Consider the following 18,058-nt stretch of genomic DNA (forward strand, 5'->3'; position numbering starts at 1 on the left):
TGGGGAAAAGCATATGTGCCCAGTGAACAAACAAGAGTGTATTTTGGGGGGATATCAAATGATCTGCTTTATTTTCTGTACCCTAAGCTATAGGAAGCCTCATCTACCAAGGAAATTTGCCAGCATATAAATTTACTCTGTGTCAAGAACAGATACTCACAGAATTTGATCCTGGAAAATCGTAACCTCCCATTACTTTCATATACGCTTTTTCTATCAGTGATACCCAGAGTTCATTTTTGTTGTTTGAGTAAGAGCAGAGAAGCTCTCCACTGTGATCTACTGGTAGCAGGTCATCAATGATCACCTGGACAAAGCAGAGAATGAGAGTAATTGCCCACACAGAAAAAACAAGAAGGCTGTAGTGGCTGTGCTTGGAACCGGGGCTCTCAGAAAGGTCCAGAGAAGCCAGCCAAGTTGACACATCATCAGATAAGAGAGTACCACTGGATATAGTGACTTGGCACAGTTAGTAAGCAATCAGTTTCTCACCTTCCTAGGGACACCATTGATATGCAGTTTGACCATGTACTTTCCACAAGGATTATATTCTGGCTCTCCTTTTTTATTCTGTGGGTAAATGATGCTACGTGAAGGAAAAAATCAGGGAAAACAAATCAGAATATATTCCACAAGCATGCTGCAAAGTAACTCAAGCCCATCTCAACCCAACCTTGTCCACTCAGCCCAGACAACAGTGGTTATTGAAAGCAGCTTAGTGTTAACTCTCATTTGAGAGGGGAACTCGCCTGATTTATGTGGATAAATAAAACTCTCCAAGGGTGGAACACAAAGGAAACAAACAAAATTACAATTAATACAAATTGCTGCCATTTCCTTAAAATATTTGTGGGACAACCTCCTTTTTGTTGAACTCCTTCCCTGAAGGCAAGACCAAATTATTCAGTTCAACATTAAAGATGATTATTGTGTTAGCAAACCAGGATTATGAGATGTATATGGTTAAAGTGAGGTCTCGCTGTTGTTTTGCAATAGCTTAAGGCTCCAGTCTTCTACTTCAGGATGCTTTCAAAGCAAACACAGCCTGCGTCTCACTTTTAGGAACAGAAATGCAGATATCCTCCTCTGAAAATCTGAACTCCAAAAAATGGGTTTGATCCAGTAAGGGTCCTTTCATGAGCAGAAGGCTTGGGTGCTTAGTGCAACAACAGTATGGAGGAAAAGAGAACAGAAAGTTCCTAAAAGGCCCTGTGACACCTTCTGCTTAGCACCTTGAGGAGCACATGAGCACAACGTGACCCAGAGGTGCGCAGCAGGCCGCACAATGCATTTCACCAGCTCTTACAGAGCAGTTCACAGAATGGCGGCTCTCTCACTCGCTTCACCCGTCTGCACAGGAGTGCTAAACCTCTTCAATCAAAGGCCAAAACCAATTTTGGAGAAACTCTTGTGTTTGTGTGAGTGGGGGGGGGGGGTTACATTCCACCTATGGGCAAAGCCACAGGCAAAAGAGGTGGGGCCAAAGTATGAGATACACCAAAAAATAACCACATATTTGAGCTTAAAAGCATTTACTACTTATAATTAAGCCTATAATTAACGGCATGTCAACCTTTTAGAATCGTGTGTGTTAAAAAGATATGCAAGAACTGAGTAGACACAAAAAAAGTGGTCAGGGAAAAGGGTGTGTGGCTACCCGAAGAACTCTGGATGGTCAGATTAGGGTCCTGGGTGGCCCAGATTTAAATGAGAGTTCTGTGGTTTAACAACCCTGCACTAATGCCTCTCTGGATCAAACCAAATAAATCTTGGCCTATGCTTTCATATGCTTGCTTACTCAGGAGTAAGTTCCAAGTTCCATTATGCTCATAGGAGCTCATTCCTGAATAAGTGAGCATTGGACTTCAGACATGGATAGCTAAGTGCTTTCAAACCACAATTCATTACTGTATCAGATATATTATATAGATGTTTCTTTCTCTCCACCCAGCATTATTGCCCCTTTGAGATCCATCACTGGCCATTTTGCCCAGAGCTACTTTCTTATTGAACAATTACAAACATTCTAATGGAAAACTAAAACATGAGGGAACAATGCCTAGAGGTGGCTTCTAGAAGTTTGAACAAAAGAGAGATGGACCAATCCATATTCATTTTTTAAATGGTCTAGAGCAGTGGTGGCGAACCTATGGCAGGTGTGCTGCAGCGGGCATGCAGAGCCCTCTCTGTTGGCATGCGAGCCAAGTCGCCCCAGCATCGCTCCAGCAGCTGAGCATCGGATAACAGTGCACAGAGGGGCCATGCGCATGCTTGGAAAGGAGTAGCAGTGCCAGGTGATGATGTCACGAGCCGCGACTTGTCCGAGCTTTCACACGGCTGGTCAGTGCACTGCCAAGGCGCTATATATATATAATATATATATTTGCTTATATATATATTTGCTTGGATTGGCTGTGAGTTGTTTTTTCTAAACTAAAACCTCAGTATTCAGGTTTTATTGCAGTGTTAACACTTCACAATAAATTTTTGGGTTGCAGGTTGGGCACTCGGCCTCTAAAAGGTTCACCATCACTGGTCTAGAGAAACACCACACAGGCCTAGATAGGCCTTCTGCAACATGCAGGAAATGGGTCAACAGACCAACATGCTGGTAGGCCAAAAATCACAGGCCAGAAGGTGGTACATGGTACAGAATCCTATACATTTATTTGTTACCAGCCAGAGCTCTGGGTTGTAGGTTTCTACAGCACATTCAACTAAGCAGAAAACACATTCTTGCCACAGTTGTGTGTTATTTCCAACACATTTCGAAAAGAAAGGTAAAATAATAAAACCAGGGAAAATCCTTACAAGGCATCTGAGAGAATATAACAGCATACCTAGTAATCAATTTCTTGTTGTATCGTCTTTCATACGCTGCACTGATAGCAAGTGAGGCTACAAAGGAACAATCTGACACGATTGTCTGAAGAAAAAAAGAGTAAAAAGAGCATACCAATGAATAATAGCCCAATAAAAAGAGGATTCAGAAAAGCAAACAATCTCATTTCCTTAATTCATAGGAAATGTACAATATTTCTGAAAAGAGGTAGATTTTATGTTTTTGGTATTCGGGGATTAACCAATTGCTTCTTTTTTGTTCTCATAGGTCCCAGGGGCAGATCTGGATGAAAGAAGGAACCATCACATCACCTGGTGGAGGCTAATTGGTAATGCCTGCAAACCTTCCTCCCCTCACTCCATCTTAAGTCTCCAACCATGCAACATCATGGGAAATTAGCCCCGGAGACTTATTCCACTCACTCCCCATGTGTGCTGCAGGGTTCACATAATTCACATAATTATCCTCAGCAGTACAGGTTGTCACATCATGCAAAGCCTGAGTGTGAGTTGCTACTGGGGGTAAAAGACATTCAGAATCTTTGGGCTGTAGGAGGGTTTGGGGGAGCTTGTTACCCCTGGCAACAATCCATGCTGGCCAAATTTGCATAAGAAAACAAATCTCACTGCTGAAGGTAATTATGCTAATCCTCCCAGCATGTGGTCAGCATGTGCTATCCTGTATGTGGGGAAGCCACTGCAGTGTATTGCCCCTGATTGTGGGGATCCAATCAGTGCCTGACATCAAGTCAGTTTTGTCCTACCTTCCTATTCTGCCCCCCAATTCTCAGATTACTTTTTGTAACATTTGGCTGATAAAAAGTTATTTGGCTGATAAAAAAACATTTGGCTGATAAAAAGAAAAAGATAATCTTGGAAGCTTGCAGATTTTTTGTGAACTCTGAGTTGGGCTAGTAAAGATATTACACTAATATGGATTTTGAAATTATATGAATTCTGATCCATTTCAAAGAAAATGAACTGAAAATTAGCTTCCCAAAAAGCCAGATAACCTCATCCAAAAGTCTGTTTCCATAGTATGAAAAGTAAAGTTCTTGGTTGTCATTTCTAGCAATAGGATATGGAAACTTAGATCCTTTGTTAAAATCAAATTCATTCGCCACACTATTCTCCATGTATTTTAACAAACAAGATGCAGTCACTGGTTTATTTTCCCCTAAAGCTTCTGTCATTTATTTGTTCATTTATTTGACTTGTATGCTGCCCCATTAGCCATAAGACTCTCTTGGCTGCTCACAGCATGTTACACAATTAAAACTGTGCAATGCACAATACATTTAACCTCTCACAATAAAATATAAAAACCAACAAGAATAAAATCAATAAATAATAAAACAAGCCAAAGACAAGATAAGATTAAGATATAATGAAATGAGGTGAGATGAGAGATGAAGAGGGGGGACATAAAATTAAACACCCAATATATTAAACCAATGAAAATACCCTTAAATGAAGATAAGGTAAAATGATACATAATTAAATGAGATAAAAGTTATCTGCTGCTAAAATCAGAATCAAATCACGGGACGATAAAACAACAACATAAAAATACATGTCATTCCTATATGTTCCTCAATTCAATAGGCTTTATTGTGTTAGTGACTGCAAATGAAATGATGGTTCTGATCCCTGAACTATGACACCAAGAATAATTGACATATTATGCCAGGGAGGCTAAAAGAGAGGTGCTGAGCAAGCACAGCTAGCTGTTGGTCTCAGGAGGGAGTGGGAGAGGGCAAGGAAGGGCAAAAGCAAATACAATAGCCTGCTTTTTCTGACAGTGAAAATGCCATGCACAGGCAGCCACGGTGTCAAAGCTCTTATTCAGCTTTGGATTCCTTTTTGTTCTATGCAACTATAAGCAAGCTCCTAGGAAGAAACCAATTAGGAATTACTTGTGAGTAAATGGTTTAAAACCAGTCTACAAAACCTATGAAAACCAAATAGACAGAAGAAATAGTATGCTCCAGATTTTAAGGGAGAACTAAAAGGTCTCTGCTTAGTCTTACTGTTGACAATTGACATATACAGACAGGAAGAAAAGCTGGACCTGAAACTCCATTACCTGTTTTATGCTGAAGCTTGACACAGTGTAGATCATGGTGGGATTGTTGGTTATGTCATCAGGCCGTACCCATCGGGCAAACATTGCTTTTTGCTTGGGAGACAACGGCAACTTCCCACATTTATCTCTAAAATCAAAAACATGCATAAAAAATCATACATCATAAAATCATTTCATCATACTTCATTTTTCAGGAAATGCAAAAATCCCAAATATTTTTGTCTACCTATTAAACTCCTGAGACAAGTTATCCTTTGTCCTTCCTATTCCTGTTTCCTCTGGCTTTTAGTATTCTACCTGCAGCTCTTGGCCAACTTTACCTAGACTCTTACCTTAAGGTACAGACTGCCTGCCCCAACACTGACCCCTGCGGACTACTTAGACCAGTGGTGGCGAACCTATGGCACGTGTGCTGCAGTGGGCACACAGAGCCCTCTCTGTTGGCATGCGAGCCAAGTTGCCCAGCATCGCCCCAGCAGCCAAGCATCGGATAACAGCGCACATAGGAGCCATGTGCATGCTCGGAAAGGAGTAGCGGTGCCAGGCGATGAGAGAGACAGAGACAGAGACAGAGACAGAGACAGAGACAGAGAGACAGAGAGACAGAGAGACCGAGAGAGAGAGAGAGAGAGAGAGAGAGAGAGAGAGGTGCTTGGACTGGCTATGAGGTTTTTTCCTAAACTAAAACCTCAGTATTCAGGTTTTATTGCAGTGTTGGCACTTTGCGATAAATAAGTGGGTTTTGGGTTGCAGTTTGGGCACTTGGTCTCTAAAAGGTTCACCATCACTGACTTAGACTTTGTTACCAACAACCAAGGCAGAATCCTGGACTATATGAAAACCTTCCCAAATCTGGTACCCTCTATATATGTCTTGGACAAACTTTTTTCAGTCCCATGTAGCATGGCTATGTTTATGAATGCCAGGAATTGCACTCTCCTAAATCTGGAGGGTACCAGGTTGAAGATTGTGACCACAATTTTGGTTTTTTTCTTCCAGGCTACTTGCACACAGATCTCGCAAGCCACAGGATAATGTGGCTCTCTCATTGAGCTTTTTTGCTATCTGTTGCTCAAGAATGACTTTTCCAGGAAGACGAGTGAGTTTTTGAGTCCACATTCCTCCACCATCCAGCCTTTTCAGCTGAACATCTCTCCCCAAGAGCCTTGAGTATGAGGGAGACTGCATCACTTAGAGAAGCTTAAGAGAATTTTAAGATATGCAGAAAGAATTTCAGAGAGCACACAGTCAAGACAATTTATATTCATTTGGAAGAAAGGTTCTGGAAAAGTTGCTCAGGTAACTTGCACATGATACCATATTCACAAGATCCATAAAGCCAGTGTGTGGCAGATGGTACTTTACAAGATATGTAATTTCAGCAGGCATGAACAGATTTTTGAATCCTTAAAAATGAAGTTTCTTCCAGCTTCTTTCAGAATGATCAGTCAGGGATGAAGAGACCCATTAGATCCCTGCACTTAGCTTATTATAGATTTCCAGTTCCCTATTTGTACATGTTGAGGTCCATGTTCACCATTATTTAGCCTCAACATCTGCTACAGTCAGATGTTTCTCTTAATTTGAAGCTGGGTGTATCATCAATCCATGACTTTGTAAGCACCTTCTCTGCTAACTTTCATAGCAGCGAACAAGAGCTTAGGATTAGAACAACAGATGAAAAACACATGATTACTGTACAATTTGGTGGTTTAGAATTTAATTAATTCATGTGTGACGATCAGCTGTCAATGGATTTTCCTTTTCACACATTCTAAACAAGGATGAAAGCTGATCATTGTTCATCTGACAGTGAAAACTCTTAAGAATCATAAGAGATACAAAATCATTTCAGTGAATAGAGACACAAAATGTTCACTTACGAGAAAGGTACTGGAAAAGCAAAACGCTCTCTCAGGTCAACACTCATGAAAGGAACATATTCAATGCCATTTATCTTTGATGTCTTCCTATTAAGACAAAATGCAAATGGCAAAAGCACAATCAATACCATCTGCTTCTCACCATGAAATAAATCTACCTTTGTAGTACCTTGGCTAAGCAGTACCTTAGTAGGAAAATCTGAACTAAACAAAGCGGATTTCCTCAGTTAGAGATTGACATGTCTTCCTTCAGTTTTGTATTAAAAGCTTTGTTTGCACAGTTAATGTTCTCAGATTTTTTCATAAGCATGAATTCTAGCCTTCGGGGTACAGAGAAAATTTAGAAATGTGATAGAACATATAACAAAGCACTACTTGCTTGGGAGATGGTAAGAGGTTAAAAATGTCTTCATTTGCTGAGTAGAATCTACATTTCCTTGCTCAAAACATTGCCGTGATACTTAAATTTCTTTCATTAATGAAATTGAAAGAGGCTGTAACCATGAACACCAAAAGAACCAGCACCAACACACCATCTGATCCTGAACTCAATTTTTGCTGTCACAGTTTTTAAATTAAGCCTTTGTACTAAATGATGGGTGACCCAGTCTGAGTATGGAAACATCTAGTGCTTGGATCTCCAGTGGGGTATTCTCAGGCATCCAAGCAACTGTGGAAACCTCTTTTGAAGCCCACCGGGTTCCCTAACTCCTATTTTTACAGAGATTATTATGAAGTGTACAAAGGATTGCAGGCTAAGTTAGGCAATCCTCTGAGTACCTCCTTTGAGGGAGACTTCAAGGGTAACAACTAGGGAGGAGGATGTCTCAATGGTGGCCCTCTGATTATAGAAAGATCTCCTCCATGAGCCTTCCCTGGCACCAGCACTGTAATGGTTTCAGCGCCAGGCTATGCTCTTCTTCTTCTCTCAGGCACTGGGCAGCATCAGATGTCTCATTGCGGATAGTTAAAATGGTATAAATATGCAGGTGTGAGTTCATATATATTTATCCACTTTATCTGAAAAGCCTTTTATTTTATTACAATATCACATTTCTAAGGTGTTAAACGATGGGCTACGGGGTGGCACAGAAATGTAAGATATGAAAGGAAAGCACATTGGACACACAAGTAGCAGCACCTACAAATGTATGTTCTCTCCCTTACCTGAGTACCTCAATCTCCTCTGCAGTGTATCGCTGACCTTGAGGTTCACTGGCATGCACAGGCCTGACTGTTTGTGGCTTATCATTCAAGGAAAAGTCAGGTCCCAAAGGAAAGAAAGTCCTCGTGGGGTGAGTTGGTTTCACTGCTGCTGGCTTCTCTTTCTGAGATGGCTTTGAGTCTTTTAGTGCCTCAGCCCTAAAACAAACGTCTTTCATTTTAAACCTGACAAGCTTCATGGCTTAATTCTTACTCATTTGCATCTTTATGATTTGCTGCATGTATTAAATCCATTAAGCATTGCTAAATTGTCACAATTATTTTGCAAGGTTCAGGGATTCTAAAATCCTAGTATAAGGCAGAAGCAAGCAGAATATGCTCCACAATTTCATCTATGCTCTCTCACCTCAGACACACCTGGCATTGAGACAGACTCTTGCCCTTCCACCAACACAATGACCGGGAAGTTTACCAACTTTGTAAATAAGTCCATTGTGCATTATCTACACTAGTCTTTGCAAATTTTCCACTGCAAAGTTGCTTGGAAGTTCAAATCTTCAGGATTAAGATGTTAATATTTTTAAGATTAGGATTCAACCGACAAAATTATGCGAACTTTGTTTTTACTTCTTAAGTCTGCCTGGGATTGTATGAGTCATTGTTTTTAAAGAACCATATAAAGTGAAAGGTGCTTATACAGCTTTCATATTAGGAAGACTGCTCAATCTTTCCTTTTTTAGTTCAGAACAGTCAGTATTTTTACTTCCAAACTTCCAAAATATATATTACCATTATTATTACCATTGACACTTAAAGACAGATACTAAAGAACAGGAGAGAACCAGTAGGTCGCTGGACATCATCCCTTCACTGCACACCACAGACCAGTTTTAGGCCCCAAACCTCCCAAGTACCATTAGAATTGTAGCAGTCACACAAGACAGCTGACTTAAATAAGCAAATAACTGCACAGAAGGGAATTCTCTAAAGCTAGTAAAGGATGTTCACGTAATTTCCAGGATATCCTTGTAAATGTTAAGTTGAACTCTTATTTTTAATGAGAATTCTTTATTTAAAGGGATTAGGAAAACCACAGAATACTGGGTGCATGGGCGATTATAATTTCAAGGGCTGTGTGGAAAAAGTTGCAAAGGGCTTCTTGTGACTTTCAATGGAGTCTGACAGAGACGAAGCAGCGAAAACTTTCACTTGGACAAAACGTTGAGAAGCTTACCTGTCCAGTGCCTGCCGAGCTAGCTGCATCAGTTTTGTTTGAAGAACTGTCTCTGTAGTTTCACTAGCCTTTGAATATTTAAATTTTAAAGATGAAAAAGCCAGGCTATTGATCTAACATTACACATACAGAAATCAAGATCTATTTCTACCGTCTGTAGATATCAGCACCTCCTATGCATAGTGTGACTACTTACAGCAGTCATGTTGCTTTCACAATGCTATTATTTGTGCTTTCTCACTTAACAGTGGATCAAATGCAATTACTTCAGTGTGGACAGAAGATGATACATGGTAACAGCTAAGAACAAAAGTTAAAATCTACTGAGTTGAGTCAGACTCACATCTTCCCTTAATATTCTGAACTAATATATTTTACTCATGCATGCAGGATCTTTGAAGTATAAGCAATGAAATTCATCCACTTTCCTGATGAATTTCCCTAATTAAAGTCCCTAATTACGCTCAGCTTCCCAGCTTAAATGAAACAGGGAAATGATTACCATGTTCAGAACAAGCCAAGATATTAAACCAGCTCCCAAACATCTTTTAATATCCTTGCTTGCTCTAAAGTTGATAACTGGTTTGTATAAACTGGGCAACTACAGTTAATTAAAGATGACACATGGAAGCTATGTGTGCAAGCGAAAGAGTGTACTCTTCTCTCAGCTTATTAATCCAAGATATGATTGTCTGAATGCAGCCTTAAGCTCAGTGTTACAGTCCAGGGTTAAGAAGCTACTTTAAGAAGGGTGGGGGGAGCAAATTGTAGGGTACAGTCACACCACTGATACATGAGCCCTGCCTGTTTTACTTTCCTCTGTAGTGAAGGATGCACAGAACTCCATGCTTCCCTCAGCATGCAGAAAGGGAGCTGGCCATTGCAGGGAGAAGCTGCTTCTTCCCCAGAGCCAAACAAATCCTTGACTTCATGGCTGTTTGTAGTCTTGAGGCAGATGGTACATGGCGCGCTGCACACAATGGGCTCAGGTGCTGAGGGGAAAGATATGCAATCCAGCTCACTATTCTCCCTCACGAGCAGCCAGCTGGTGGGTTCTGTGCTTTGTTTAGGACTACATATGCTAATCCTACATACACTAATCCTGGGTCAGGAAGAGAAATGGCAGCACCATTTACATGGGGGATTCTTCATTAAGGGCAGGGTAAATTATGCACAAACACCTTTAAAGCTCCTAGATGGATCAAGATGAAATCGCAGGTTGGTGTATCCATTTATTATATAGCACCCCTGCACATATGCAATATTGCTACAGAAATCCAGGAGAATAAGAAAATATTCAAATCTACACATAGCACCATTTTTGAAGCTAATGAATGAAGCAGACTTACAATGGCACTAAAGCAGAGATAAGAGTTTCAGCCAATTCAAGGAAAGACTTAAAATGAAGCTTAATTAACCCTATGTCTCCTGTGTACCAAGGCATTTTCCATGTTGCCCTTCTCAAATATTCTCTGTATTTCAAGAAAAGAGAAGAAAAGAAATAATCATACTTGGTGGAGTTACATCATGATGGTGAGCTCTTCCTCTATTAAGTTTTAGCTACTGGCCTTACTAGTATTAAAAAGTGGTACCTGAAACTCCTAAACGAATTGCAGCAGGAGTCAAACTGAGGCTGCAATCTATGCCTGCACCTATATGGGCATAAGCCTCACTGAACTCAAACGGGCTTACTTTGGAGTAGTCATATATAACCACCTCATTGGGTTCAGGAAAACAGAAACCAGTGGGACAAGTTTGTCATGCCATCAGTAAAATACCTTTGATTTCAACAGGAACTAATTGCAACTAGTTTGACTTTACCTCTTAGCTTTTATTTCTGGACGACAGAAGAACAAATGCAGAGGTTGTCAAGAAAAAAAAGGGGAAGGGAGTCCAAATCCTCTCCCCCATTCTCTAGCACCTATTCCTACTGCAGTTTGATTTAGTGTAGGGAGCCTATTCACATGGGAAAGTTCCTGCAGTAATTGGAAGAACATCTTCAATAAAATAAGTGGAACACATGCACACAATATATGCCTTTCAGTGCAAAGTTTCAATAGAAAGGCAAGCTGAGGAAAAGGGGGAAAAAGATACCCCCTCCTAAAAGAAATACAGGTACCACTTTTTAAGGCAGTGCCATAGGGTGTGCATACACATCACGTTTTCCTTTAGTGCGTTTTCCTTCTTCTCCATTGCCCTTCTGTTAAGTGACACTGGTTGGCAGCATAGCCAAAAAAGCTCAATCCAGACAAGACGGAGGTCCTGTTGGTTGGCGGATCGGGCTTCGGGGAGGGTGAATTGAACCTAGTCCTGAATGGGGTTGCACTCCCTCCTAGGGACAAGGTCCGCAGCTTGGGAGTGCTCCTTGACCCAGAGCTTTCACTGGAAGCTCAGGTGACAGCGGTGGTGAGGAGCGCTTTCTTTCAGCTTCGGCTGATCCAGCAGCTGCGCCCCTACCTGGAGTACGACTGCCTGGCGACAGTGACATACGCGTTGGTGACTTCTCGACTTGACTTTTGTAACATGCTCTATGTGGGGCTACCGTTGAAGACGGTCCGGATACTTCAATTGGTTCAAAATAGAGCTGCGAGGCTGCTGACGGGGACTGGGCATTATGTTCACATGACTCCAGTTCTCCATCAGCTTCACTGGCTTCCCACTGAAGTCCGGGCCCAATTCAAGGTGTTGGTGATGACCTATAAAGTCCTTAACGGCTTGGGTCCTGGTTACCTGAAGGAGCGCTTACGTCCATATTTGCCCGCCCGCCCCCTGAGATCTGCAGGAGAGACCCTTCTCCGGGAACCCTCCGTGAAGGAAATTAGGAGGGTGAGTACTCGGAGGAGGGCTTTCTCTGCGGTGGCGCCCAATCTATGGAATGCGCTCGCCAAAGAGGTCCGCCTGGCACCGTTGTTATTTGTTTTTCGGCGCCAGGCGAAGACCTTTTTATTCAAATGTCATTTTAACTGTTAATAGTATTTATTTATTTTATTCTTTGGCCAGGGCGACTTAATTTATACTGTTAATTTATATTATTCTATTGAAGTTTATTTATGTCTGTGAGCCGCCCCGAGGCTTCAGCGAATGGGGCGGCATAGAAATTTACCAAATAAATAAGTAAATAAATAAGTAAGTAAATGTTTCACTAACTCATAAAAAGGAAAACTATCTTCTCTATTCCCTTCCATGGACTTCTTCTCATGTTCTATTGAGCCAAGTACGGCATATTCAAGGCTCCAAAACTAAAACCTGATGTGTGTACACACCTTGCATTTCAGTTGCCAGCAAGAATGGAAGAATTTCTTACCATAACATAATTCCACCAAGTTAAGTTGTAGCTTAACATACTGTTTTCAAACAGAGTTCCACCGCTTCTGTGTACAGCTCTATTGCTTCTTCTCCATTGCCTTTTTCATCTTCATCAAAAGCTTGGGTAACCAGGAAATGGGCGCGTTCCAAGTCCAACTGCTGTTTTGACTTCAAGGGGTCAACTTTCTGTGACTGGACTGGATCAAGATTATTATTACAGCAGTTAGTCAGTAAATAGGGTACTACGAAAGAATAGCATGTTCAACAATAATTTCAATAATATGGATTTTTGTGAGCGACCATAAGACCTCCTGCTCTAATTTTCTCAAAGCTGGGGACTTCGGGATGGGTGGGATTACAGCTCCTGTTATCTCCCAGACAACTTGGCTGTGCTGACTTTAGGGGAATGGGAGCTGCAGTCCAACCCTTTTGAAGGACTTGGAGAGACCAACTACTCACACTGCCCAGCAAAGCAGTTGGTGATTCTTTGACTAAGATGGGTTTAACTATGACTCTTTGAAAACACAATGCATGGCACTATAAATGGAGAAACTAATACACTTTTGTCTGCTAGAGCAAACAGCCTGTAGTTTGCTTTTTACTTTAAAACCCCCTTCATATATAACAAAATTCCTATACTTTTACAGTTAAGACATAACACAGTACTAGTATGCAAATTTTATATTTAGCTATCAAGCCGATGGCATTTTCACAGTGCATACACTTTACACAAGACTTTAATTCCTTTGATGAAGGACTGGAGTTTTGAACACTGGAGAGTATCCCTGCTGCAGCCTTTCCCAACATGGTATCTATGGATATTCTTGACAGAACAGCCATCATCCTGTATCTTTTAGTACATCTAGAGGTTACCAGTTTGGGAAGACTGTGCTACCGAGGTCACTCTTTATTTCCCTAATTAAGGCGGAAAAGATCTTGTTTGTTTTTGCTTTATCACTAACCTGCTGAGTAAAGGGCTTGAACCCTTTCCAGATATTCACTTATTTTCCCCGGAATATTTTCTAAGGTTGATCCTGCCATCGCAGCATAAATCAAAGCCTGTGCAGCTTCCTGGAGAGAGAAATATAATGCAAATACTACGTTTTTTGGTAGGTTTCATTTTTAACTTCCTCTATAAGTAGGTGTGGTAAGTGGAGAAATACCTTAGTGTGCAGTCTCCTCAAACCCTGTCAAAGAGCTCAAAGGAATAATTTTATAAAAGTCAATCAACTGTCACAAAACAGTGAGCAAACTTTTAACTTCTTCAGAACTTTTCTTCAGGGTTGATGTTGAACACAGTGGGATAGAGAGGAAGGGGGAAAAGCAGGTAGCTACACATTTGAGGTTTCAAATGCTGTTAAGACCCACTATATAGCCTGAAAGTGCTTGATCCTTCCTAAGTTTGGAAGCTAAGCAGGGTCAGCCCTTAAGAATCTGGATGGGAGACTTGAGTTCTACACTGAGCAGGTGGTTGAACCCAATGGCGTTCTAGGCTTTCTTCCAACTGTATGATTGATGATTCACTGCCTCAACTCGGAGTTTTGCAGATGCCAGGCATATGTGATTAGAATCGCAACTTCCAGGTGCAAATTGAACTTAACTTTGCACCAAGGCTGCTTGAGCAGAAAGATGATAATCCTTCCTTTTCCCAACACACAGGTGAGAGTATGGTCTGAAAGCACAGGACAGTCACCATATTCAGCCTAAAAGAACCAGGAAATCTAAATATACAGCAAAAAGCGGAAAAGAATGGCTGTATGTACAGCACACATTAGGTACAGTTATACAGGACCAAACTTAGCTTTCAGAATTATAACCACACCCTTTGTAGCTTCCTAATAACAAGCTGAACCACATTTTTAAAATACTTGTGGTATTTGATATCTGCAATTTGAAAATAACTAAAAGGTATTAAATGATTAAGTTTGATAACCCAGTTATTGGATTTAATCCACCCAATTCAATAAAAGATCTATTGAATGTTTTGAGTCCCCCCTGAAAGCCAAATTCAGGCAAATATCTCAAATATTCTGTGGGCGACATATATGGGACTGTGCAACAGAAATAAAATAGCTTACTGTATGAAACATATATCTACTTTTCTATATATAATTTAAATACCATTTCATGAGAACTATGCAGTGAAAATAACAGAACATTTTATGTACAGTAGGTTTATCCCTGCTACAAGTCTGTGTTCAAATTAAGAATGGCTTCCAGGTATGCAACAAGGATGTTTTATATAAGAAGCTGCTTCTCCCTCCTTCTAGCCCAACTCAGAATTACATCTCTTCAAAGCTAACCAGGGATTCGAATCTGGGTGTTCCAAGGACTAGTCTATCACTGCAGTTAATAAGCTGGCTCTAATCAGTGCACTATGGTGCCATAAGGATTAGGGATGCAATCCGACAGCCTCCAGGCATTGTCTGGGTGGCCACAGGATTATTCAGAGATGCAGCTTGGAGGCCCTGCAACCTTGGAGCTGGGACTCTGAATGGCATGTCCCTACTCCACACATGCGCACAGTCCTAGCAGCTGGCACAGAAAGAACCATGCTGGCTGCCTCTCTGAAGTCAGAAATCAGCCTGGAGAAACAGCAAATGGGCATGAGTGGAGCATGGAGTTTATCCTGGATTCACATGACACCCCATCTTCCTTCCCTCCCTCTCCCCTCCCTCCATATCCATGGCACTTCCATTAGACAGCCGGAAACTCCCATTCAGATGAACTGCAAGGTGCAAACTACAGGGTGACAGAAACTGTCACTGCCATGCCTTATGCATGTTAAGCTTCCCTGCTTGGAGGCTTATGTGAATCGAGTGCAGATGGCACTGGATTGTGCCCTACAGCTACTGACCTACCAACATAGGGACTTACTCTCCAGGCACGACATCCCTATAAAACCAGTGGAAATTACTTCCAAGCAAGCATACACAAGGTTGCATTGAAGCACAGGTATGAATGGACAGAACTAAAATCTGTTTAACTTAAGCACTTCCATTAAAAAAGAAACACTTTTACCAACAAATGCACTTTTACCTAAGGAATGTCCTATCTTGCAAATACAGGTTCTTTATTACATTCTACACAGCCAGTGCATAGCCCCATTGATCTTTTTTGGGCTCTAACTTGCCCTCCCAATTTGCTGGTGCACAGGGAGTGCCTTGTTTTGTACAGCAAGTGTCTCAAGAGTTGAGATGACTAAATTTATCAAAAACAGGAAAGGCTGAAGCAAGCTGTTTGGTTTTAAAAAGCAGATGGATAAAATCATGGCTGGACACTTTTTAAAAATGGGGTGGGAAATTCAGGAGGGTCTGGCTCACACAGGAAGGGGCAATTGACCTTCTGTCTAGGCACTCATGGCTTTCTAGACAACTTCGGTCACTACTCAGCCAAGTAAGTTTTGCAATGCTCCAGTCTGATGAGCTCTGGGGAAAGAGTGTGTCTTTAGTGAGAAGAAACCACTGAGAATACATTTGCCTATGCTGCAATCAGTCACCTTTCCTACACAGATGCTACTTAGTCAGAGTTTGGGTTCACACAGAAACACAAGGAAGGATATAATCACTATGGTAAGTGATTTGGGGCCTTCCAGATCAAAATCAGCATCCTGAACTAGGGGCACGATTGCCTTTGCAGCAGTTATATATAGAGATCAACTGTTTTGTAATAAGATAAACAAATGCTATACATGTGACCTGTGTACCCTTTTAAAAGCAAGGTATAATCAACAGATGGAAAGGGAAATTGGGATCAGACCTTGAGCACAGAGCTGCAGGTGCAGGCTGATCATGAAAAAGGCAGGGTACAGATCTTTTGTTAAGGGTCCCAACCTTATCCTTCACTACCGTATCCTTATCCAAAGCTACTGCCAGGCAAAAGCGGCACAGGCTCCAACTCTAGCGAGCCTCCAAAGAGGAAGGAAGTAAATTCAAAAACCGCAGTGCAACAAAACCGAGAAAATACAGGTTGATCCTGCTCGCGTCTGTCTACCCGGTAATCTCCGTCGTACCCTATGAATAAAATGCTCCATCCGCTCTCGTTAATTCAAAACAGCGGCCGCTTGAAAAGCCAGGAGCGCTAGTTCTCTAAGGAGGTCATCCTCCCGCTGCCCAGCCCCGTTCCTAACGCGTGCCTGGGGGGCTCCCCTTAGGCGAAATCGGGGGAAAGAACCAAGCCTGCCCCACGTAATGCAACAACAACAACAACAACACCTTGTAATAAAAAGCCGCCTCGTGGTAGCGGCCGCCTTGGTCCCGCTGAACCGCCAGCTGCGCGAACTTCACCGCGTCCTGCTCCAGCGCCGCGGCGTCCATGGCCAGCCAAAAGGAGGGCGAACTGCTCCCCTCGCCCGCCCGCTCTTCCCCGGCCCAGGCGGCGCCCGCAGCCCCGAAAACCAGTTACTTTCGGTATTCGCTTCCTTTTTCTCTGACGTCACGGCGATCCCCGCGGTTTCCCCTCTAGCCCCGCCCTCTCCCGGAAGAGGAGCTTCCGGCAGCACGTGCTCCGTTTTCCCCGGGAACGGTCTCCAAGGTAGCAAAGTCTGGCAGCAGAGTCATCGGGCACTTTAATGAATGAGGACGCGATCTAAACTGGTTAAGCACGATCTTATGCAAATTTAGACAGCTTTAAAAAAAAGTCTACAGCTCCCAGCATGCCTGGCCAGCATAGGAATGCTGAGAATTGTAGGATGTTTCATTTTTGTGGTCTAAACTTGCATAGGATTGTGCTTAACCAGTTTAGGATGGTATAAACCAACCTTCCGTTCAGATATGTTGGACTGGAAATTATGAGGGTTGCTGCTCAGCACATCTAGAGGACAGCGGGCTGGGGAAGGCAAGCTTGAGCTTTCGTGGATTACAGTCTACTTCATTAGAGCTATTGTGAACTATAATTACTTGGAATAAGAACTTTCGATTCCTTTATATTTCCCCTCTTTCCTTCTGCAAGTGGAAGTATTGGTCTTTGCGGGTTTTTAAAAAAGCATTTTACAGCAATCCTGGAATGCTGTCCATCCTTAGTTTTGCGAGTTGGAAAAGCAAAAGAGGTTGGTTTGAATTTCCAGGCCAAAATGTCACTTCAGACATCCCTTAGCTTGCCCTAAAGGGTTACTTATATTGTTCCCAAATCCTGCGTTCTGTTTTATGCAAAAGCATCGCGCTTCATTCAAAACGTCATCCTATGAATGTTTAGCCTCCCCAAAAGTCTTGTACCACCAATACTCCCCACCAGCATTACTGACTGAAATACAGGCAGTTATCGGCGTTTTTTCTATATAATCCGACATAGTAATATGTATGCAATCGCCTTACAAAAATATGTGCTTTTAATTTTTCACTTGAAACAGTCCTCAAATAGATAGCAGTCAACGCCGTGGGTGAAGCTTGAATCCCTCTGCGGTTCGTTCGTTCGTTCTGCTTCAGGGAGACCGCAATCGGTGCCCTAAGTAAACCCCGAAGTTGCCCATTGTGTATGTCTGCACATTGTATAGCTCTGTGGCATTTGGCAGGAAAGAGTCACATTTCGTCTTCTTACATTGATGTC

At 42.0% G+C, this 18,058-nt stretch overlaps 1 protein-coding gene across 4 annotated transcripts in view; it reads right to left on the reverse strand.

The window, feature by feature from the left end:
- The window catches only part of CAPN7 (calpain 7), a 29,497-nt gene extending 12,556 nt beyond the window's left edge, over positions 1–16,941 (reverse strand). Inside the window, exons 1-10 of one of the 4 annotated variants that reach the window (XM_044455646.1) lie at positions 16,729–16,941; positions 13,477–13,585; positions 12,554–12,711; positions 9,209–9,276; positions 7,978–8,172; positions 6,811–6,897; positions 4,928–5,054; positions 2,841–2,926; positions 493–586; positions 161–307 (exon numbers count right to left, since the gene is read on the reverse strand). In XM_044455646.1, the coding sequence (XP_044311581.1) occupies positions 161–307; positions 493–586; positions 2,841–2,926; positions 4,928–5,054; positions 6,811–6,897; positions 7,978–8,172; positions 9,209–9,276; positions 12,554–12,711; positions 13,477–13,585; positions 16,729–16,830 (1,173 nt within the window). In that variant the 5' untranslated portion in view covers positions 16,831–16,941. The other 3 variants (XM_044455621.1, XM_044455628.1, XM_044455638.1) reach the window with 3 other exon arrangements.
- Between the last annotated feature and the right edge of the window lie 1,117 nt (positions 16,942–18,058).

Source organism: Varanus komodoensis, unplaced genomic scaffold (assembly GCF_004798865.1).
Source record: "Varanus komodoensis strain SLA01 unplaced genomic scaffold, ASM479886v1 scaffold10, whole genome shotgun sequence".
NCBI classification, from domain to species: domain Eukaryota; kingdom Metazoa; phylum Chordata; class Lepidosauria; order Squamata; family Varanidae; genus Varanus; species Varanus komodoensis.